Below are 25,012 nucleotides of genomic sequence, written 5' to 3'. Positions count from 1 at the left end.
TAGCAACATGGATAATCTATTAGGCATATGGAGGGTTTTACCCTGACTATTCCCCACATGGGAGTTGTCATTCTTGCTTTGCAGACAGTAGAGCTGAAACTCAATGAACAGAGTGAGGAGGCTGGTCAGATAAGAGCCAGGGTGAACCCAAGCACTGTTTCTAAGTACTAAGTTCTTGCATCAAAGAGAGCCTGTCTAGAGGAACCCAAGCCAACCAGTGATGGCCTCTCCCTCTGATGATTCAACACCACCCCGAAGGCAGAAGGAAGGTAGAAAACATTGTAACCGCTCCCTTAGAAATATTATTTCAGCCAGTAACTAATTGCATGTATTTTAGCTGCCCTTCAAATGAAAGAAATCTGTTGATGGATGGAGTTCAAACCAAAAGGAAGAAACAGAACTTGGTGTTGTCCCCTCTGCCCCCCACCACACCCCCCAGTCACATCTCTGCTTTTACCTCTCTTTTGATTGACCTCTACATCAGAGATAAACTTAAGAGGGACTACAATTATAATCAAGAGAATTTATTATGAAATTATATGACCAGTGCCAGAGGAAGCCAATGAAGGTGCTTGCTGCCAATCCTAATGACCTGAGTGTGATTGCTAGAGCCCATGGTAGAGTGGGAGGGCTAACTTCTAATGGTTATCCTCTGGTTTTGTGTGTGTGTGTATGTGTGTGTGTGTGTGTGTGTGTGTGTGTGTATACACATACACATGCACCCACATATACAATAATACATACAATAACATTTATAAATGGCATAATTAAAATACTGGTGTTTATTAAGCCTACTTCTTTCTGTGGTTTCCATGGGTGTTAACAGATTCAGGTCCCTTTGATAACTTCTTCTCTGCTCATTTCACAGATAATATCCTAACCACAGAGAGGTGGGAGAGTCTAGATAGGATCACAGACATCAGAAACTGGTGCAGCCTCAACAGCTGGACTGAGCAAGGAAGATCGGAGCTGTCGAGTCAGGTGCCTAGTCCTATAAGGAGAAGGATGACTTGGGTCGCTCAACGCCCAGAGAAAGCTCCAGTATTAGAAAACACCAAATGGGTCTATTTATCTCAATCCTTTCCTTTTGAATATTATTACAAGTCATGTACAGAGGCAGGAGAGCATGACAGTTAGATACTCAGAGACTCCAGTTAGGCCATTGGGTTCTGACAGTTTCCAACGTATTAACCAAGGCCACAGTCGAGGTGCCTTCCATTTTCATCCCTGAGGCTGTGGCTGTGATTGGTTAGCTGCCATGTTTAGTCACAAATGAACTCAAAGGAAGTCACTATTTACTGCATCATCCTAAATATGCTTTAGATCTTGTGGATTCTTTTCCCCTTTTGTAGGGGCGGATTAGAGGGCTGCTTTAGTCTGTGGTGAAGCATCAGCTGCCACCGGGCATGGGCGATTTACATGCACCCAGTGACCTTCCCTATCAATGACTCAGTAGAACTCAATACAATCTACACATTGCAATAGCATTTGCTGTCATTTTAAGTGAGCCCCTATTGGTAGTCCTTACACTGAGATATATATGTGAAATATTAGCAACAGGCAGTGAAAGGGCACAGCAATTGAAAACTGCTCATGAATTGATCAGGACACGGAGAGGGAATAAAGAGCTGTCTCAGAGGAACCATTCCGACTGTAACTTAATCCTGAAGTCGAAGAGGAGAGAGAGAAAAGAAAACATCACTCAAGTGCCGGGTATTGAATGGGAAGAGCAGGGAACAGCAGAGAAAGGCAGGCCCAGGGAGACAAAGGCGGCATTTAACAGCTCAGCATAGCAAAGATGACGGGGGTGAATAATTCTGTGAATTTCCCTACAGGGAATCATGTTCTCTTTGAAAGGAGAGGGGCATCGTATAACCAAACTCATTATAATCACACTTTCAACTCACATTACTTTCAAGAGTAATATGCGTCAAAAAGGGACTGGGAAAAAAACCCCACCGATGGTTCATAAAAATATGATTTGGCAAAGAAAACCCATGTTGAAGTCAGTTACATTTGTGATACACTCTAGAACGAACAGCTGGCTCTGGCTTTTAATCTCCAGATACATCGTTGGGAAAAGGCATTTTGACCATTATGACTTCAGATAGAAAGCACTACTTCAAAGCATCCAGCCAACGATGCCATAACACTATCCGCTATATTCTACAGTTTCCAGATATGTGGTGTGCTATTCTAAAGGCTGAGAAGATGAGTTGGGGGGGGGTTCTGCTGTAGAATTATTCCAGATGATAGTGATGTCAACATGTTTCAAAAAAGCTTGGCTGTCCACGGTGGCACTCACCTTTGAACCCAGTGCTGAGGGAGTAAGAGTAGTTAGATCTCTGTGAGTTCAAGGTCATCCTGGTCTACCTAGCCAGTTACAGGCCAGCCAGGGTTACATAGAGACCCTTTTTCGAAAACAAAAATAACAACACTGCCCCCTCAAAACAAATAGAAAATAAAAATCAAAACTAAAAACAAAAATCTTGAAGCAAGAATTTGAAAGTTCATTCCATATTGATATGATGTTTAAGGAGACGGCAATGTTTACTCTAATGGATAGACTTTTGTTGGAAGGTCACAGTGTGTGTAGTCAGTTTATTTATGTTTTGGTGGTACTGGGGATTGAACCTAAGGCTTCTAGCATGCTTCTCAGGGCTCTGAAACTAAGCTATAGGCCCAGATCTCTATCAACTTTATATTTTGAAGCAGGGTCTCCAGTTTTATTACATCCAAACATACAAAACCATAAACAACTCAGATAGCAAGGGACAGCCAGAGCCACGGAGACAAACCATGATGTTAGTGACAGTTTAGGCACTAACCTTGGAGCACATGGGGTTTGGGGAAGATTATTGTATTCCTTAGAAACTAGCATCTAGGCAGTTCTTGCCTTTGGTTCTTAGGGCTTAACACTGCAGCCACTCGTGGGCTTATAGAAAGGAAATGAATGACTGATGCTATGTTACTCATTTTTTAAAGCAGGTATTAAGTAAGCTTTCCTCAGCTTTGCGAAAAGAAAATGAAGTGAGTCTTCATGCTGATTTTCACAGGTCGGACCCTCACTGGTCAGTGAGGTCGCACCGGGTGTGGGAGTATACATGACCGCAGGGCAGTGGCTGCTGGTGGCTTTGAGGACATGGCCACAGTCCTAGTTTTCCTTGGGTCTGTGTCAGTAAAAGCCTGTCTGTCTGTGGAGTTCCAATATCAGGGTGGCTGGGAGGTGGGGGTGGACTCTTGGCAGCCCTGGCTTCTGTCTGAGCCTGTCTCTTCAGCCACTCAACTGTTCTGCTCTTGTTGTCTTGAAATCCTCAATAGTTTTTTTTTTTTTTTTTACCAGAGAAGCCTGAAGTTTCACTTTGTAATGAGTCTTGCAGATTGTGTAACCTCTCCTGCCTTAGATTCAGATTTTTTGAGACTGGAACTTTTATCTCCAATGAAAACAGATATATGCTTTTGTGTGTTGGAGTTTTCTCTTCAACATTTACTTATTCAAGAAATGTTCTGGGTGCTATAGATGCCACTCCCAAGTACTTGCTCGGTATGTAGGCATGGTAGGAACTTCTAGAACCCCAGCGCTGGGGAGGTGAGCCAGGAGGATCAGAAGTCCAAGGCTATCTGTGGTCATGCAGCAACTTTGAGGCCAACTTGGACTGCATACATGAGAATCCTTATTTAAAAAAAGAATATTTTTAATATGTGAATTACTGTGAACACAGGATAAACAGGTAACAGGAAGTTCCTTTCTCTGTCCTCATAAAGATTACCTACTAGTTTTGAATAAACAAAAAAAATGTTATTTATTTGATCCCCCCTCCCTCCTCTTGTGTACATGCATCTTTGTGTGTATGCATGTACATATGTGTGTCTGCATGTGTGTTCATTTGTATGTGCATGCATGTGTATGTATGTGTGTATCCATGTCTGTGTCTGTATTTGTGCATAAGTGTGTGTGCACACCCATGTGTATTTGTGCACATGTATGTGTATTTATGCACATGTGTGTGTATCTGTGTGGACACAGCACATGTGTGAGGTCAAAGGACAACTTCGAGTGTCAGTCATCACCGTTAACCTTGTTTGAGGCCAGGTCTCTTGCTGTTCACTGCTACCCAGCACCAGCCTTTTTGGTGTTGGGCTTCCAAGCCTTGTTCATTCTCTCTCCCATCTCACTGTATACAGGGGCACTGGGATTATAGATATAACCTATCATGCCCAGGCTTATGTGGGTCCTAGGGATCCAAACTCAGGTCCTTATGCTTGTGAGACAAGCAATTTATTCTCTGAGCCATCTCCCAGCCCACTAAAACATAAATACCATGAACGCAAAGATAGTTTGTCATCACATAATGGAGTTATCTAAAGTTATCTAAACCCTTCACAAAGATGTTTCACGTTTGTCATATGGATATTCAAACTGCTTTTTCTATTCTTCAAAAGTGGTGTGCATAAGATTGGCTTCAGCATAATGTTAATATTCAACTTTATGTTGTAAACTGATCAGCTGGGGTTTCTATTTTCTAGCACAAAAGGCTTTCAATAACTCTGAAGCAGATGAGAGAAGGCATATTGACTTCTGTTCCCTACTTAATGGCTGGGTGTGTCTTCTGACTGCTTGGCAATAATCAGCAGCCCATAAGTTAGCCATTTGGCAACAGTTCCCCAGACACACGGGCCCTATCAGCCCACTGCTAAACAAGATGCAATCCATTCATTCATGCTTCTCAGTGGACTCAGCCATGAGGTAATCTTTTACCCTCCCCTCTATTCCTAAGACACAGGCAGGCTACAAACACCACAGCTGCCATCTGAATGTTGTATCTAGGACAAAACGGTGGGTGAATTTAGTCACAAAGGACCTGGGAAGGCCTCTATCGACAAGCTACTATATGCTGTGTGCATTAGTGACTATGAGCCAAAGGGAACTGCTAGCTCTTGAGTCCTGTGGGACTTGGTGTGTGGAGATAGCAGACAATGCCTCCAGTTTACTTAAAGCATTGATAACACCTCTAAATAATTAACTTCGGACTTCCTGTCTTCAATTACTTAATGCTTTAAAAAAAACATCTTGAGAGGATTATAAGCAATTTATGGGTTTCGCGTGATGAGGGCCTTCACCACTATTCCCACAAAGCATTTACAGGATCATGTTTCTGAGGCTTTGAGGTAATTAAAAGTAAGCATGGAGACAACGTGGCTGTGGTGAGGTACTGGCAGTCCCTCCTGCCATCCCCAGGACCATGATCCTTCAGGCTCTAAGAAGGCTAGCGCTATAACTTCATTAGAATCCTGCTGCTTAAAAAATACCAGGGTTTAAAAATGAAGACAAATCTAAATGTATATTTCAGGCCTCTCAGACAGCCGTTTAGCAAACATCCAAGACAGTCTGGAAAGCAAATTGTTATCTTTTCCTTCATTTCACGAACTCAGTAAAATACCCATCGCACCATAAATGCTTCTGACTGGCATTTGGTCAGTTGGTCAGCCCCAGACCTGCTTTTCCATGGCAGAGGAAGCACACTGTACTGTGGAGATCTGGGGTTTAGAGATGCTCATGCCAAGCGACACTCCTGCACCATAGGAACTGTGTGTAGAAAGCTTTGAATGCCCTCTCTTTAGGGCTTTACTGGCCAGGCAAAATTTAAGGCAGACAATGGACCAGATGACTCTGGAGACTATCATAGCAATCCACCACTGGTTGGACTGCGAACAACTGACTGTGGGTGCCCAACCCTATTGGATACATCTTCACTCAATACTGCATGAACCCTCTGCTCAATGCTAGGGCATATCCTAAAAGCGGGACAGAAAGACTGTAAAAGCCAGGTCACCAGAATGTCTGATGCAAGATAGGTTCTTCCATGCACATCAAAGAATCTATATCCAGGAAATATCAACAGTATGGTCACCTATGCAGGACCTGCACAATGAAAACCCCAGTTGACTGTCCACTGACTTCCCAGCATGGATGAGGGAACTCTCACAAGGCCCAAGCCCTAGATGAGGAGCTTCAGGCAATTAATGGTTATGGTGAGACAGAAAATCAGATATCCCTAGGGAGGACCCTCCTGATAGGTTATCCAGGTAGTCAGACCCAAACACATATGTGTCTGAGCAACAGTGACTGAATTCAGCAGGCGGTATTAATATATACACTAAAGACAAATATGGGAGGAGGTTGGGGAAGCCAGAGGCATTGGAGGGGCAGAAAGAAGGTAGAAAGGAGGCAAATACAGACCCATGCAGGAAAAAAATCTCAAAAAATAGTGAAAGAAACATAGAATAGGACCTCTCAAGAATTATTTTCACTTGATGATCTTTGTAAAAGCTTAACTTATATAGGAAAACTTTACAATCCTGATTTCAACGCAAGGACCTCTGGCACCATTGTGAGTGTATAAATTCCTCTTTGACATGAAAATATTGATTGGGAATGACAGTGAAAGGAAGGATCAGAGGAGCAAAGGGATTTAAAGAGAGGACTTTGCAATTATTTTATAATTAATGAGGCTACCCATCCCATGGCTTTGTACATTATAATTGAATTTGGTTTGCTGGCATCTCAGAGTCAGTCTCTGATGCAAACCAGTACAGTTGGCAACAATTCACGGCCAGGCGCCCTAAGAAGCTGGACCCTGCTGGATCACTATTCTTCAGCTTTCTCTCAGCTTATTGTGAAACTAGCACAAGCCGGTGCACGACTTTAGGTGGCTCTAGCTGATGTGGAGTTTTAACTCACATTTCGTTACAACACTCCAAGTCCTCTCCTTTGCCAGCTCTGCATCCACGGCCTCACACTTTTACCTGGCAGCCTTCCCTCTGACAAGGACATCTTAGAGGCCACAGTACTAATTAACTGATTCGTTAATTGTTCTCTGTGAGAAGTGAGTGTGTGAGGAGTCTTCCAGTGCCTGTGTTTATGGAGGTCAGAGGTCAACAATAAGTGTCTTCCTCCATTGCTCGATACTTTATCTTGGGTCTTTCACTGAACCTGGTGCTGACTGGTTTGGCTACAAGGGCTGGTCAGTGAGCTCTAGGAATTGTCCTGTCTCCCTGCTTACCCTCCAAGCCAGTGCTAGGGTTACAGATGCATGCCACCTCAGCGACTGGCTGCTTGCTCTGCAATGTAAACATGTGCGCAGTGGTCCCTTCACCCTCTGAGACATCTCCCCAGCCCTCACAATCTTAGTTAAAAAGTTTAATGTTTTATCAAGACAATAACCACTGGGTAGCAGTAGGCACACGTATATGTTTATGTGTATATGTATATGATGTACACGTAATATATATACATATGTGTATATATGTATATGTGTATATATACATGTAAATGTATATAGTAAATGCAGTATATGCAGTATATGCAGTATATGTTGTATATGTAGTATATGTAGTATATATATATATATATATATATGTACATGTATATGTAGTATATGTAGCATATGTAGTAGTATATGTAGTATATGTAGCAATGTAATATATGTAGCATATGTATATGTGTGTGCATACACATGTGTGTGTACAAACACACACACACACACACCATTTTGTTTCCTTTACAGACAAAGCTAGTAAATGCTGTGAATACTCTGAATTGGTGAGTTTTGTTCATCTTTTAAGCACAGATGCTACAAACTTCCCTCACTTACAGGGATGTGGTGAGGAGCAAATGCTTCAGAATGCAGCTACTCTTTATGATGATACAGCCATCAATAAAGGTAAGGCTTATTACCTAAAATAATACTTCAGTTTAGTATTTGTGATTATTTTACTTTGGGTAAAATAAAATGTAAGAAACCAGCTAGACCATTGAGTTGATGAAATTGTTCCCTTTTCATGCTATCTCAAGGTCAGCTCACATCTCCAGATGTGGAGTAAGATGTGCAGGCATGCAAGCACATGCTAAGTGTCTTCCTAGGACCAGTGGGACCTCTGTAAAAACACCAGAACCCATCAGTCAAGGCTTGCTTAGATGGCTGAAAATCATGGAACTTTAGGACAAAATGCCGTGCGTGGAGTTACTTCTCCATGGGTGCAGCATACATTTTGGCTCCTGAAAATGCAGGCATGTCTTTCTAGACATTTCTGTGCTTTTCTCAAAGTTTTGTTATCTGTTCAATGAATACTTTTTGAAAGCACAGAGCTGAGCAGAAAGAGGTCATTGCTTTGTGAGACGTCTTAGAAAAATGTAGAGAAATAGTGACAGTTTAGAAAATCCTGGTGTCAGAATCTCAACTTCAAGGTGTGCTTGTAATGACTCAGTGAATCCCAAGAATACACTAGATGGCTTCGTCTCCAAAAGTGTTTGATTTTTCTTCCCCCAAGAAAGCATAGCTAAGAATCATCTCTGCCCTCCTAGGCTTGAGACAAGAACTGAATTAACGCACTCAGGTGTTTAGATAGTGTTTGAGATCACTTAGCTTATCTCTTCTCAATTCACTCTGTTCCCATTGGCCTGGTAAGTTTAGGTATTAACAGTGCAGCACCTAACAGGCAAGTCAGGTCCCTGCTCTCCTGCAGTCCACATTTGCCAGTGAGGAAGGCAAAAGAAAAAGAAAAAGAAAAAGGAAGAGAAAACCCAAGTATTAAATTACCAGGTGGTATGAAGTCTGTGATTAAATTAAACAAGGTGATAAGAAAACACATTTTTCTCTTCAAATGAAATATTCAAGTTACACACATTAATAGCTATTATGATCACTAGGAGGACTGAGCTAAGCACTGAACTACTGTAATAATGATGACAATATTATACATAGACAAAATAATACAATCACTATTAATTAACAGAAGTAATAATGATAAGAAGTTCTGAGTAGGAACTGTCAATGAGTGAGTGTTAGGCACGCCTCTACCTGCTGGTTTTCTTCTACTTCCTCATCCTTACTTGGCTGCCTGAGCCCTACTATCTGTGAATATGTCTCTGAGGAATGAAAATGCATCATATTGTTTGTTTAAAAAAAAAAAAGAAAGTTAATCCCGACACAAGCCCCCTCTCCACACACTGCGTATCAAAGCCAAATGTAAATTATTTCTGAAGTTCTCTGCTGCCATGGCTTATTGCTGCCAGTGTGGGCTCTTCGATTAGCATGGATAAGTGGGACCTGACCATATGTCAAGAGAATGTGTCCTTTCGGAGTGACCTCATATATCAAACGCACACCCCTGGGAGGCTTGCCCCAACCCTACTGCAATGACAGCCTCCTCCGGTAGATTTCCCGTTTTGTCACCTGTGACCGTATGCTGCCTCCTGTCATCTGTGTCCGTGTAGATGAGCCCTTTCCCGTCCAGCCAGAGCTGGTACTCTCTAATGGCATCTTTTGTTTTCTTGGGGACATTCCAGCTGAGGTGCAGGGTCTCTGAGCTCTGGGCTGTGATGTTTGGTGGTGGGACACTCTCCGGGATTCTTTGGGCAGAAGCAGCGACTACCTGTGAGCACAGAAATTAAATGTCCATTTATTGCCATCGTCCAGGAGGAATCCTGATCAATGAAAATGTCGCTTTTGTTTTAGAGCCTTGCTGCCTGGCGCGGCATATCATTAGCAAAGGCTGGGAGAAATGGTCCCTCCCCACTTTCCATTCCTTCCCTCTCATCCTATTTAAACAATGAAATCTGACCTTGAAAACATTCATAAGTCTCCAACTACTATTTATCCCAACAGGTCCAACGACAATTTTGAAGGCAGAGGGCAGCTCTCAGTTTAAACAAGTGCGACCCGCCTGGCAGACTGTCTTCATGGAGAACTGTCTTCCATATGGCCCATCAGTGTCTTTGCATTTTAACAGCCTGATTTTGTAAAGTTAAGCATCAGTAAATATGGAGCAAAAGCTACGTCTGAACTTGCTTGCACAGAGCAGGCTTTAAGTGGCATAAAGGGCAGACTTCCCTGTATTCTTCCTGGGATGACTGCAAACTATCTACACCAATGTTCTAGAAAAAGAACCAGACTTAGCGAGAAGAAAAGAAAAATCAGCCAGTTGCTGAGTCCATGGATGTCAAAACTATGTTTATCTAGAACTGACAGCACTTGTTGTTGGGGATACGTTTTCCCCCAGAATGAACCTGATTTCATGTTTTAACCAATTGTTCTGGCATCTGGTAGACCCAGGCCCTGTTGTGCACAAATACAGAATTGTTCAAGGACTGTTCAGACTATGACTTTCATTGAGCCAATCAGCTGCCATCTGTCAGCATGGTGGAGGGCTTGGGTATCACTGTGGCTCTGTTGAACAAAACTGCCCAAGTGTGTGGTGGCTGATTAGTCAGATTCAGAGTGTTGTGTTCCCTCACAAGTGTGTGCAGAGTCCATTCTCTTGATGAAGAAGAAGCTTTAGATGAAGAAGAGCTTTAGAGCCATTCTGTCAGTTAGGGTGCCTCCCAGGCTGCTTCCCACAAAGCCTGCTTCTGTGGAATGGCACTGGGTTAATTCCCCCCATAACTCTTTGTTTCTCTTCAGTCTGTTTTTTGAGTTTCCTTTCTTCTTCTCCGTTCTGAGGCAGTCTCCATCACTCAGCACCAGGCACTCTGCTTCTTTCTCCCTAGTGCCTTTGATGATCACTTCTAAACCTACCGCTGTAACTTCCTGCACAGATCGCCCATCTCCTGGTCTAGCATGCAGCATTTTTTTTTTTCATTTACAATGACAAATGATATCTGCCTCTACCTCCCTGCTATCTGCTCTTTCTCTTAAATCGTTCTGAGAAGCTTGAAGATAATCTTATTGTTTTAACGTCTTTGTTTCTGCCTGGGCCATAGCAACTGCACCTACAAATAACTGAAGCCACATACCTTAAAAACAAATAGAACACTTTCCTTTCTTCTTCTCTGGGTGTCCAACCTTCTGACATTGTGAAGCAACATTGCCATCTACAAAGTCTGTGCTTGGGAAACACAGACAAAAATTGCCAAAAAAACTTCATAATATTTTAAGTAGTTCCTAGTTTAGTCTTGGGGCTCAGTCACAGCAACCCCAGGGGTGTATATGAACGCAAGATGCAGGCTGTATCTTCTGTACAGAGTTCACATCAAATCCTGCCTACTGTGTCACCTGCATCTTGTTTTATCTTTGCTATTTTTTTTGGAGATGCTATTGTGTAGCTGGCCTCAAACTTACTGTCCTTGAAAATTACTTGAACTCCTGGTTCTCCTGCCTCCCACAGAAGGTTGGGGATTGCAGCAAACACCTGGTTTCTGCACTGCCAGGCTGGGGACTGAACTGGGGCTCTGTGCAAGCTAGGCAAGCTCTTTACTAACTGACTACATTCTAAGCCTCTTGTTCTGCTCCCAGGAAACTAAATCTGGGCCTTTATTATTCATTAACAAGGCTGCTAATGAAGGTTGAGATCACTTATCCAAGCAGCGTGTTCACACATTGTCTTTTCTAAGTGCGGGCAAACATTGATGGCGTGATGATGAGAGGCAAAAGCTTTTAAGTCCAGACTCCATTTTAGAGAACCTGACCTAAATTGGAACTCAGGTAAACTAACAGGCTTGTACCTACCATTAGTTTCTAAGTTGCCCCCCAACAATACAGGAGCCTAGCTCCAGTCTCTAGGCTAATTCCCAACAAGAACAACATCTCCAGCTTATACCCTCAACAAGTCCAGCATCTCCAGGTTATACCCTCAACAAGTCCAGCATCTCCAGGTTATTCCCCCAACAAACCTGCACCCCAGGTTACAAGCCTACCCCTTGCCTAATGACCACCAATGCAGAGCAGAGCAGAAATTAAATTTATGATATGACTCCCAGGTCAACCAGTTATGTTAAAGGCCAAAGTATTAGATGCTTGCACACCAACTTCCTGCTTGCTGCTTACTATAAAGCCTTGCCCTGATAGACATTCAGGGCTCCTCTCATCATCAAAACTGTCCTGTGTGACAGAGGTGTGTTGCAGGGGTCCCAAGCTAGCTCAAATCGAATAAAGACCCTGCTGTGAGTTGTATCAGATCGGCTCCTGTCTGTTTTCTTGGGGATCACTAACATTTTCCTGGCACCAAAATATTAAAAAACTGATGAGTGGTTTTAGAAATTTTACAGCGTTGTTGAATACTACTGCCCTATTCCATTTCCTGCCACTCTAAAAAAGTACCCGTGACTGACTGAGAAGCATCTATCTAAAGAGTTTTCCATTGCTGCTTCGACATTCTGGAGTCTAAGAAGTGTAAGAATGGATGGCCACATGGGGACTGGGGCATGCGTTGGGAAATAGAAAGGCCCATGGGCATGTGTAAAAGCAGTAGAACTGGAGAGGTGGCCTCAGAATAACCTGATGACGGTGGCCCATCTGGTCCCATGAGTGTGATGACACATTGCTGCCTGAGAAAGGAGATTATTTATCCCTGTGCCAATGTGGAACCATTGTCATCAAGCACCTCTCAAAGTTGCCACTACCACTCGCTCTTGGTTTCTTTCAAAATTGGAATTTTGTTTTTACCCCCAAGTTTCTTCTCATGCCATATGAACGAACCATGTGTACTTAGGATGTAAAGACCTGGTACTAATATGAGCAGTTATTGGGTACTAGCTATTTTCTTGCACTGACACCAACCCTCATCGTGACACTGGCTGGGGAATTATCACAGCAACTGCCCAGAGATAATTAATGGGAGTGGGCTGTGAGCGAGGCACTGATGATTAAGAGTTTACTGGTCTTAATGAAGCACTGATGTAGGGTTAAGTCTCTGAGAATCTCCTCTTTCAGATGTAAGCATTAACACCCAATAACACACACTCTCCTCAATGCCACTCTGAAGAGGACATGGTTTTCTGGCCCTGGGGTGGAGGGAGGAATCATACCCATGATGCTCATTTATATAGCCCTCACCCTGGACTCTTCTTCACATGGTTAGGTGAGTTCTTCTTACCTTGCAACTGATGGCACAGCCGACAGCAGTGCAAACCTTCAGCTGGTATGAATATTCCTGGAATGGCTGAATTCCCTGTGTGTCTGTGAAACTCAGCGCTGTTCCCTGAAAGCGCTCCCTTCCATCTCGAAGAAGAATATAGTGAATGATAGGACCTGGAAGGCAGAGCTGCACTGTTTTATTCCATGCCATTTTAAATGTCAAATAACATGTGTGTCATAGGACTTTCCCAATTACATTTCTTTATGCACATGCATATGTGTATGTGCATCTGTACATGCATTGGTGTGGAGGTTGGAGGTCAGAAGTCAGAGGTCAGAGGACTTTATTGAGCCATTTCTCCTACCATGCAGGTCCTAGGGATAAAACTCAGGTGGTCAGGCATGGTGAAGGTATCCTCTAACCACTGAGCGGTCTCAACAACCCTGGCATAAAATTTTAAACAAATGGGATACTGAAGCATTTTAAAATATAACATGTTTTTGTTTGTTTGTTTGTTTGCTTGATCAAGTAGTTCTCAATTATACTACCAGAGGAAAGAGGAATTGCGGAACAGAGATATTTATGTTTACCTCTGTTTGTGACTAAAAGGATTTACTTTCAACAACAGGACAATTTTGATTTCAACTATAATCTGCTTATTTGAAAGCAGCTCTGGTAGGTGCAATGGTCTGGGAGGTTTTGAGTGATTATTTCAGCATTCTTATTTGTTTTGTCTCAAACAATGAGCAATGAGCAGACACAGGGGGTTTTCTTATATCAGTAAACATTTCCCACTGAATCGAGGCATGTCAGCGGGCAATACACCCGTTTCCAAACTGTAAGAATTTACAAAGCTGGTAATTCTACTTTTGAAGTAACTCAATACCATTTGGCTGTATGGGCTCCTTCCACTGTAAGAAAATAACATCTTCATGATTTCCGGTCCTGGCCCATCTAGGGGCCTTGACTCCTTCAGGCACATCTTCTCTTGTGCTGGCTCTCACAGATTGGCTGAATCCTCGCCCGTAGCTGTTCCATGCAGAAACTCTATATTCATACACAGTGCTTGGCTTGAGGTCTGTGTCTGCAAGACAAAAATCAGACTCTGAGGACTTCTCTCTCTCCTCTCTCTCTCCTCTCTCTCTCTCTCTCTCTCTCTCTCTCTCTCTCTCTCTCTCTCTCTCTCTCTCTCTCCTATCATACTAAAAATTAAAGTCAAATTACCTTTTAATTTTCATTTCTTTGCATTTCTCTCCCTATATATGTTTATCAGAATGTGTGTGTGTTTATGTTCTAGTGCCTTCAGAGGCCAGAAGGTGTCACTGTATGCCCTGGACCTGTAGTTACAGACAGGTGTGAGCCCTCCTCCCCCCATATGGGTTCTGGGAACTGAATTCTGGTCCTCTACAAAAACACTACAGACTCTTACCTTAAGACCCATGTCTCTAACCTCCTAAAATCAAGATCTCTAAACATTTAAACTAATTAAAATAATTAAACTAATGTTTAATACTCTTATTACTTTATACATAAATAAAAATATAATCTATTTTATAAAGCATGAAAAAATGAAGTGTTAACTAGATGTGGAGATGGTAGTCAAACTGCAAGGGATCCATTGTTTCTGAAGAGAGAAATGTTTCTGAAGAAACAACTGAGAGCTGTAGGGAGAGCTCAGACTGTGTAGTGTTGTATAAGCATGACAGCATGAGCTCCACACCCAGGATACATGGTAAAAACTATGCTCAGCAGTGTTGGAATCCTAACATGGGGGTGGGGTGGGGTGTGGGGAAGGGTAGAGACAGGTGGATCCCAGAGCAATCAACCAGGGGGAGAACCTATCTCAAGAGTAAGATGGGAGTCAGAAGGACAGGTGAGTGAGCTCCTGCCAGCTGAACTGTGCTACTCCCTAGAGTAGGATCCTAAAGACACATTCCATGGCCTCTGTCCTCCCACCTTACCAGCCACCCTGCAAAGGTGTCCCTATCCCCAATTTTACTACACTCCAATTGCTCAGGTGCAGGTCATACTTGTCAGAAGAACAACGACTCCCCTCCCCCCCACCCCCCACTGCAGGCCAAGCTGGTTGCCAGAAATCAACCCCTAGAGTGGATCAGCATTAAACCAGGCCACCAGAAATCCAGGCCACAAAGACCAGAAGACCAAAGAGGAAACAGAAACCAAGGAACAAAACACCCATTCAACAAAGACAACCTCAGAGTTCAGCATCTAGAACTTTAATCACCCAGACCCAGATGCATAAACGGCAGTGTAAGAACACAATCAACAACAGATATGGAACATGGCACCACTAGATACAGAAAGATGTGAATATTTTAATTCAGCTGAAGCATAAGAAAATGACCTTAAAACCAACCAACTCTATGATGATGATAGACATCATTAACAAAGAAATTGGGGAAAAATCCTTTAATGAAATCAAGGAAAAGATGAACTAAAAATTGAAGGAAATCAATAAACTCCTTAAAGAATGACAAGAGATCCAACAAACAAACAAACAGGTGAAGGCAACTGTTCAAGACATGAAAATAGAAATAGAAGCAATAAAGAAAACACAAACTGAAGAAATTCTGGAAATGGAAAAATTTAGGTAGGTGAATAGAAACAGTGAAAGCAATGCTAAGAAGGAAGTTAATAGTGCTTAAGGGCCTTCATAAAGAAGTTAGTTGGGTCCTCAGGTAGTGCTATGTCCAATTTTCTGAGGAACTGCTAAACTGATTTCCAGAGTGGTTTTACCAGCTTGCCATCCCAACAGCAATTGAGAAGTGTTCCACTTTGTCCACATCCTCTCCAGCATTTTTTAATGCTGAGTTTTTAATCCTGACCATTCTGACTGGTGTGAGGTGGAATCTCAGGGTTGTTTTGATTTGCATTTCCCTGATGATTAAGGATGTTGAACATTTATTTAGGTGTTTCTCAGCTATACAGTATTCCTCAATTGAGAATTCTTTGTTTAGTTCTGTACCCCATTTTTTAAATAAGGTTATTTGGTACTCTGGAGTCTAACTTCTTGAATTCTTTATCTATTGGATATTAGCGCTCGTTCGAATGTAGGATTGGTAAAGACTTTTTCCCAATCTGTAGGTTGCAGTTTTGTCCTATTGATAGTGTCCTTTGCCTTACAGAAGCTTTGCAATTTTATGAGGTCCCATTTGCCAATTCTTGATCTTAGAGTATAAGCTATTGGTGTTCTATTCAGGAAAATTTCCCCTGTGCCTATGTGCTCCATGTTCTTCCCCACTTTCTCTTCTATTAGATTCAATGTACCTGGGTTTATGTGAAGGTCCTTTGTCCACTTGGACTTGAGCTTTTTACACAAAGATAAGAATCATACTAGTGGCATAACAGCACACCAGAAAGCTCTCAACAAAAAGAATCAAACACACCCAAAAGGAGTAGATGGCAAGAAATAATAAAATTTAGGGCTGAATCAATAAAATAGAAACCAAGAAAGCAATACAAAGAGTCAAGGAAACAAAGAGTTGGTTCTTTGAGGAAATCAACAAGATAGACAAATCCTTATCCAACCTAAGTAAAAAGCAGAGAGAGAATATCCAAGTTAGCAAAATCAGATACGAAAAGGAAGACATAGTAACAGGATCCTTATTTTATACTCCAAAAACTTGTACTCCACAAAACTGGAACATCTGAAATAAATGGAAAATTTCCTCCATAGATACCACTTACCAATGTTAAATCAAGATCAACTAAACAATTTAAATATACCAGTAACCCCTAAGGAAATAGAAGCAATCATGAAATATCTACCAACAAAAACAAACCCAGGGTCAGATAGTTTTAGCACAGAATTTTACCATACTTTCACAGAAGACCTAATATCAACACTCCTCAGATTATCCCATGAAATAAAAACAGAGGCAACATTGTCAAATTAATTTTATGAGGCCACAGTCATCCTGATATATAAAGATTCAATAAAGAGAATTACACACAAAAATATGTCAATCTAATAAATCCATGATATAAACAGACTGAAAGAAGAAAACCACATGATCATCTCATTAGATGTCCAAAAAGCCTTTAACAAAAATCCAACACCCCTTCATGATAAAAATCTTGGAGAGATCATAAATTCAAGAGACATACCTAAACATAATAAAGGGAATTTACAGAAAGCCTATAACCAACATCAAATTAAATGAAGAGAAACTGAAAGCAATTCCACTAAAACTAGGAGTAAGACAAGGCTGTTTTCCCTTTCCACATCTATTTAATATGGTAGGTGAAGTTCTAGCTGGAGCAATAAGACAAGTAAAGGAGATCAAGAGGACACAAACTGGACTGCAGTCAAAGTATTGCTATTTGCAGATAACATGAAAGTATATGCAAGTGAGTCCCCAAATTTACCAGGGAACTTCTACAGCTTATAAGTTCCTTTAGCTAAGTGGCTAGATATAAGATAAACTAAAAAAAAAAATTAGTAGCCGTCCTACATAGAAATGTCTGAAAGAAATCAGGTAAACAGTCTTCAAAATAGTCACAAATAATATAAAGTATCTAGGGGTAACTCTAATCAAGGACATGAAAGACCTGTGTAATAAAAAGTTAAAGTCTTTGAAGAAGGAAATTGAAAAGGGTACCAGAAAATACAAAAATATCCCATGCTTATGGGTTGGTAGGATAAACACAGTAAAATGTCAATCCTACCAAAAGCAGTCTACATATTCAATGCAGCCCCCATCATCAAAACTCCAATAAAATTCTTTACAGACCTTGAAAGTATAATACTCAACTTCATATGGAAAAACAAACAAAAACCCCAAACAGCTAAAACAATCTTGTATAATAAAAGAACTTTGAAGGCATCATCATCCCTGATCTGAAAGCTGTACTACAGAGCTGTAGTAACAAAAACTGCATGGAATTGGCATAGACACATTGATCAATGGAACTGAATCAAATGGAATCCAAAGACCCAGGCATACCTATGGACAACTGATTTTTAATAAAGAAGCCAGAAGTATACACTGGAAAAAGGAAAGCATCCTCAACAAAACCTGATAGAAGAGAGAATAGGGAACATCCTTGAATGCACTGGCGAATGGGAGAGCTTCCTGAACAAAACATCAATAGCACAGGCACTAAAATCAACAATTAACCAATGAGACCTCATGATACTGAAAAGCTTCTGTAAAGCAAAGGACACTTTCAATAGAATAAAATGATAGCACACAGAATGGAAAGGGATCTTTACCAACTCCACATCTGATAGAGGGCTAATATTTAATATATATAAAGAACTTGAGAACACTGACTCACACACACACACACACACACACACACACACACACACACAGAGGGAGGGACAGAGGGAGGCATGGGGGAGAGACTGAGGGAGGAAGAAAGACAGAGTGGGGGTGGGAGGCAGAGAGGGAGGGAGAGAGGGAGGGTGGGAGGGGAAAAGGGAGGGAGGGAGGAAGAGGTTTACACTGATGAATGAATCCAGGCAATTAATAAATTCAATTAATGGACGGATGAGCCTCCTGACAGGTATCTAATCCCAGTGTTGAGCCCTAAATACATACAGTGCACAGTAAATGGACCCATCAGTATGTGTTTAACAATTTTCATGAACAAGTAAAGGAAAAGAGGATCATAAACTCAAGATCAACTCAGGCTATGTAGCAAGTTCAAGGACAGCCCTGGCAATTTAGTGAAACTCTGTTTCAAAACAAATACAGGAGAGCTGGCTCAGGGTGCAGCTCTGTGGGAGAGTGCTTGTTAAGACTGGGTAAGATGCTGGGCTCTACCATAGTACTGCTACAAATAAGAAAGTTTGTTTCTCATGTTCAATTTATAGCATTTTCTGGCGGGCAATGCAATCTGGAGTGTAGGTTTTAAAAGCCCTTATGTCACATCAGCAGCACGTCTATTTATCTCGGAAGAAGGCTCCTGCAAGTATGCTTGGAGAGCCCTTCAACATCTTGACTTGATTGCAGGTGGCAGATAAAAGCAGGGACCTCTCTGGGATGGAAACCCAATCATTTAAGAATGAGGGTCCATGGGGGCGATATTTACCAGACAGCGGGGGGGGGGGGGGGGGGGACAGGAAGATTGGTCAGCCTGTGGTCTATTTTGAAGCCTTCCTAATGCTATTTTGTTTATTTCACTTATTCAATAATTTTTGTTTGTGAGTCATGTGTTAAATCCTAACATATCATTTATAAGAACATCTTAGGCTAGTGGGAAAGACAGGGTAAGTATCTATAGCAAGTGCCGTACAGGAAAGTGGGTGGCCTTTGTAAGCCAGATGCTACAGGGACAGAAGGGGTTCATGCCTGACCTGGGAAGCCTGGACCAAAGATTATGGTCTGTGACTTGAGAAGGATGACGAAGGTCCAAGTGCTCTGAAGGAAGCTATGTGCCCACGTGAAGCATCGAGAACCCATGCTCCAGCATGTATCCCATGTGGCCTGTCTGCTTTCCACACCAGCTCCTCTTCCCGGTCTGACCCTTGGGTGTGGGTTAAAACGGAAGCCCATGTCCAGCCTGGAGCTAAGGCCAATGGGCGAGGTGGAGGAGGGAAATTTGACTGCTCCTTCCCAACTGCCACCCAGGTGGGTGTCGGGGTGTGGGAAGCCACAGGACCCTGCTCCAGGGGTGGGGAAGAGCAGTCTGAAGTCCCTGGGAACCTGCACAGGAGACTGGGAATGACAAGTTCTCAGTCTTGGGCATCGCTGCAGATTTTCAGTCTTGGGCACTGCAGACCCTGGAAGAGCTGAGTTGGATCCCTCCCATCTAGCCCAGAACTGAAGGGAAAGGGGTAGGGAGGAGAGCTCCGGCTTGGTCCCACTGGGACGAGAGTCCTTGGTTTGCTTGGGTCGGTGGCTTGGCTTGGTAGAGACATGGCTGGGAGCGCAGGGAGGCCTCTTATGTGAGACTAGATGCAGCTCCTTAGAGGAAGACCTGCTCCATTGGTCCAGCATGGCGGATCCAGATGAGAAGAGGCCATCCATGGTTTTAGAGTGTTTATTGTTGGCAGAGAGTTGTGATGAGTGAAACCAAACCCCATTTCTCAGGGCGGGCCTGAGGTTAAATACCTTTTGCAGAGAGGAATGACTGGGAAGGAGACCTTAACTGGCTAAGCCCTTCAGGCCTTTAGGTAACTCATTAAAATGGAGATCTGTCTTGTGATCTGTGGTCACATCCTCTGTGGAAAGGATTGGGCCATTGCCCTACGTGTCCGATGGCCACAGAATTATGGAGAGCTGAGGCCTCATGACAGGAGCCTAGTGTCTGGGGGCGTGGCAATGGCCTTCTGTCCCTTGCAGGAACACCTGCTAGGTCACTAGGGTTTAAACCTAGCTCGACCAGAAGACAGGCTGCCTTTCACCGTCTACTCTCCATTCCCTCACCTCCTATGATCACACTAGATGAGTACGCAGGGGGTGCTGACCACCTCGCAGGGCGCGAGGAGTAAATGCTGACTGGTTATACTTCACTGCAGCTCTGCCTCCCCTCTGCCAGCTTTCCTGTTTAGTCTGGCATCCTATCTGGAACTTTGGACTCCTAAAATTTGACATGTTTGCTGCCTGTGGTTAAGTAAGGTCTGGGACTGTTCATGTTGAACGCGGCACTGCTTTGTCTATGTAACTAGTGTGTGTATGAATTATGTAACTTAGACTCTCTCTGGCTCAGTGTGTATCACACACATCTTTCTGCTCAAAATCCAGGCATATTCTGTAGGACTTTGGTAAACATTCAAATAATAAAACTGCAATAAAGAGTAGAACTAATTTAGAAATAACCGTCAACTCTTCAGAGCTTCTCATCCATCCCAGTCAGTGCTGAGTGCTAAGTACTCCTACTTAGGTGAATCTGAGAGTGCAAAATGGTAGTTAGAAATCAGTATCTCAGTGGCTGTGAAGGTGATTGTTCTGTGGATGACCCATCTCAGGGACAGTCCCACTCTGGAGTGGTCTCCTTCCTCAGAGCAATGCTCTTACGTCTCACGAGTAGCCTGGCAGGCTTCTCCATCGTTCCTGCCTCCAAGCACAGCAGTACCCATTCACTGCTCTCATCAAAAGTTGCCTTATAACTTTGAGAATGGAAATTGTCAATCAATGGAATATTCCAGAAAGGTATACAAATAGCTTATTTATGTCTTGTTCTTTTTTCTTTTTTAAAATTTAATCTAAAATAGTGTCTTCGTCTGGGTTTCTATTCCTTCATAAACATCATGACCAAGAAGCAAGTTGGGGAGGAAAGGGTTTATTGAGCTTACACTTCCACATTGATGTTCATCACCAAAGGAAGTCAGGACTGGAACTCAAGCAGATCAGGAAGCAGGAGCTGATGCAGAGGCCATGGAGGGATGTTACTTACTGGCTTGCTTCCCCTGGCTTGCTCAGCTTGCTTTCTTATAGAACCCAAGAACACAAGTCTAGAGATGGCACCACCCACAAGGGGCCCTCCTCCCTTGATCACTAATTGAGATAATTCCCCACAGCTGGATCCCATGGAGGCCCTTCCCCAACTGAAGCTCCTTTCTCTGTGATAACTCCAGCCTGTGTCAAGTTGACACAAAACTAGCCAGTACAAAAAGCATTTAGCCTTGGAGAAGGATAGGCTTAAAATTCTAAATAACTGACTAAGTGCATACATATTATGTCATTGATTACTGTGCAACAAGTTGGCCTAAAAGTATTCTGGAACTGATTGATGTTGATTGCCAGAGAGACATGGAATCTGCACCAGCAGTAGCCTTTCACTAGGCCTACAGCATGGGCATCCCTTACCTATGAAAGAGCGTGTATTCACATCTCCAGAATGAACTATTTCCTCTGATGCAGAACACAGTCCTTCTGCTGCTTTCTTCCCTGTGGGGTTGAGAGGCCCTCTCATCACTGTGCAGATATGGGTGGTGGCATTGAAATTGCACTGGCCACAGTGTGCTGTGGCTTTCATGGTTGCTGGGCAGACAGTTGCACATACTCTGGATTCCTGTTGGGGACAGGGACAAGAGGGTTTGTGAACTTCCTTTAGCCATGTAGAATGCATTTTTGTATCACTTAGATGAAACATTTTACTGTTGTAATACATGATCAGCTTAAAACTCATAATACAGAAGCAGTTGTATACCGGAAGGAGCAGAGACTCAGGAAGGATTACAGTTTCGGTCTTGTGTCTTTTTCCTTCTGAGAACTTGGGCTCCATATAGCATTGAAGTGTCTTCTGCATGAGCGCATGAATTGGAAACAAAATTCCCCAGGAAGTTTTGGTCTGTGAATCAAGTGACCTGACACCTGAAATGGTCCTAAGATCAGAGCATACATGACAAACAGGAACTGTAGGTTTGATGTGAACTTTGACATTTGCATGTGGTATTTTGGAAAAAAAATATAGGATGGGATTTCTGAGAATCTGCGCTTCTGTGCTGTAAGAAAGGTTGAGACTGGGGCTGGAAAGAGTGTTCAGTGCCTAAATGCTCCTGAGGACAAGTTGGGGAGCTGAGTTCAGTCCCTGGGTCCCGTGTAGTAGAAGAAGAGAACTAACTCCACAAACTGTCCTCTGACTTCTACATGGCACAAAACTGTCCCTGATCCCAAGACACAAATAAATAAATGTGGCAAAAATATAAAAAGACAAATTAGATGCTCAATACATAGTTTTAGAACAGCTATTACATACTGTCATTATAACTATTTACATTTGTTAATCTTTTTTCTGAGGAATCTCTAGATTCTTTATTCTTCCCAGTGAATTTTCTAATCTGAGGAAATTAAGTGCTTAATCATTTTTAAATTATAGGAGTCATAGAGAAGGCAGCAGTCATACAGCACAGATCCACATCATGGTCCTGGATATAAGCAATAAATTGGTTTTAAACAGGTTTCATATTAAAATTCGATTTCTCTCCAAGTTCATCAGAATAACATTTCTTCAGAAAAACATGGCAGCGATTCAGTTAGAAAGGGGAAAGTAAGTATGCGTTTACTGTTCTCTCTGTTTAAAGCCTGTCCAGCCTGTCTAAAGGGCAGCAGATGAACAGATTCCAGGAAATAGAAAGAGGAAGTCTAAGGAAACGGGCAGGGGAGTAACACACAGGGAGTAACACACAGGGAGTAACACACAGGGCAGGGGAGTAACACACAGGGAGTAACACACAGGGCAGGGGAGTAACACACAGGGTATTCCAACTCTCTGTCTAAGCTGGAAAGCAGCTGCCCAGAGCAGAGGCAGGAGCTGTGCTGGTCAGAGACACTTCTTCCTTTGTCCTCCAAGACCGGTTATGAAGACGCCACTTTCCAAGCCCATGTGTATTAGCAGAGACCCTCTAATTTGAATATATATTCAAATTAGAGGGTCTGGCGAATACTGGATGTGATATGAAAATTTCTAAACAACCAACCAACCAACCAACCAACCCAACCCAACCAAACCAAACCAAATGGGCTGCTGAAAGGACAGATCTGAAGCATTTCTACCACATCCCTACTCACAGAAACTTAAAAACAGAAAGAAACTGGTATTTCTTTGTGTGAAGTTACACATATACTAAATTGTTTGGTGATCACTGTCTAATGTATACATATAAGTCATGCTACATACTACACACACACACACACATGCAGCAATTAACATGTAAATAAAGATGAAAATTATTTCTTTGGAGTCATCACCTATATTAACTTTTTTACTCCAGCATAGTCTGTTTAAGCAACAAACTCTAAGATGAATGGTTGGCTTAGTAGTTAGGCAGGACTGATAGACAACAGGGGCGCATGTGTTTGGTAGAGATGTCTGGTATGGCATGAACAATTAGAAAACGTGCCCTGGATGGCTCCAGGGGTGGGTGCTCCAGGGGTGAGTCCTAAGACAAGGCGTGAGCACTGTGTATGTGTGTGTGTGTGTCTGTGTGTGTCTGCGTCTCTGTGTATGCAAGTGCGCTGCGCGTGCATGTGCGTGTGCGTGTGTGTGTGTGTGTGTGTGTGTGTATGTGTGTGTATGTGTCTGTGTGTGTGTATGTGTGTGTGTATGTGTCTCTGTGTGTGTGCGTATGTGTGTGTGTATGTGTGTGTGTCTGTGTGTGTCTGTGTCTGTGTGTGTCTGTGTGTGTCTGTGTGTGTGTGTGTGTGTGTGTGCTGCTACTGGCTGCAGCTGCAGTGCATGCCAGAATGATAGAAGCTGAAGAAGAGCCAGGGAGACCAAGAGGAGCAGAGGGCACAGTGGAAGGACAGAGTCAGGACCCAGATTTAAAACAGCGAAAGGGAAAGGGAAGGCGAACCTGCAGAGAGTGGCGCTACCGTTCTCCTCACCTGACACCCTGGCAAGCACGCTCCCTGTCAGGTGACTGTCCTGCCATGCTTCCCACTGACAGACAGACCATGACCATGCATGGCCAGTCCTCAGACAGACACCGATGGAGGCAGCAATTATAGAACATTAAAGACAATGGCCTTAGGGCAAGCCAGAGTAGATTGAAGAAAAGCAGGACCAAAGCTGTGCTAAATAAACAAACAGTACCATTTGAAAATAAGGCAAGCTGACCAAAACCAACCTTACCAACACCATCAAAATCACAAGCATAGTCTCCACACCCCCAAAGCCCTCATTTTTAAAAAAAAAAATTAATAGAAAAGTCAAAACATTAATTGAAAGCAACACCTCACTGAAGCAAATAAGGACTTTATCCGTGGATGCGAAGAGTTAGAAGAAAATGCTAACAGATTAAAGGAGACCAGGGCCAACTAAGAGGTGGAAACTAAGACAAAAGTAACAGTAAATTATCAAACCAATTGTGAAACTGCACTCCCCAGAAGGGAAGGTGGTGAACTGCAAGATAAGATGATACCTTCCCTTGCATCATTTTAAAGCTGGGGACGCAGCTTACTGATAGAGTACACGCTTGTGTGGCACAAGGGCTGTAAATGACCGTGTGGTAGCCAGGGAGGACAGTGCTCGGCATGGGAGCACACACCTCCAGCCCTCCGCTCGTCTGAGGAGCTGGGTAAAGCTTTGCAAAGAACGGCTAATCATTAGGAATTCCTTTGGAATTCATTGCGCCAGCATCAATCACAACAAACTCATTCTGTATTAATATGGATAGAATGCAAAAATGAATAATGCACACGTGAGTTTTTATATTCCTATTTTAGAAAAATAGTTATGAACA

The 25,012-nt window shown here is 42.7% G+C and overlaps 1 protein-coding gene across 1 annotated transcript in view; it reads right to left on the bottom strand.

Moving 5' to 3' along the window:
• The window catches only part of Ush2a (usherin), a 723,091-nt gene that overhangs the window by 125,872 nt on the left and 572,207 nt on the right, over positions 1-25,012 (bottom strand). Inside the window, exons 51-54 of the mRNA XM_052200359.1 lie at positions 21,636-21,840; positions 13,742-13,939; positions 12,874-13,028; positions 9,237-9,435 (exon numbers count right to left, since the gene is read on the bottom strand). Of these exons, the coding sequence (XP_052056319.1) occupies positions 9,237-9,435; positions 12,874-13,028; positions 13,742-13,939; positions 21,636-21,840 (757 nt within the window). The remainder of the gene's footprint in view (positions 1-9,236; positions 9,436-12,873; positions 13,029-13,741; positions 13,940-21,635; positions 21,841-25,012) is intronic.

The sequence above is a fragment of the Apodemus sylvaticus genome, chromosome 12 (genome assembly GCF_947179515.1).
Source record: "Apodemus sylvaticus chromosome 12, mApoSyl1.1, whole genome shotgun sequence".
Lineage (NCBI taxonomy): Eukaryota > Metazoa > Chordata > Mammalia > Rodentia > Muridae > Apodemus > Apodemus sylvaticus.
This window is presented reverse-complemented; position numbering and strand designations above follow the sequence as displayed.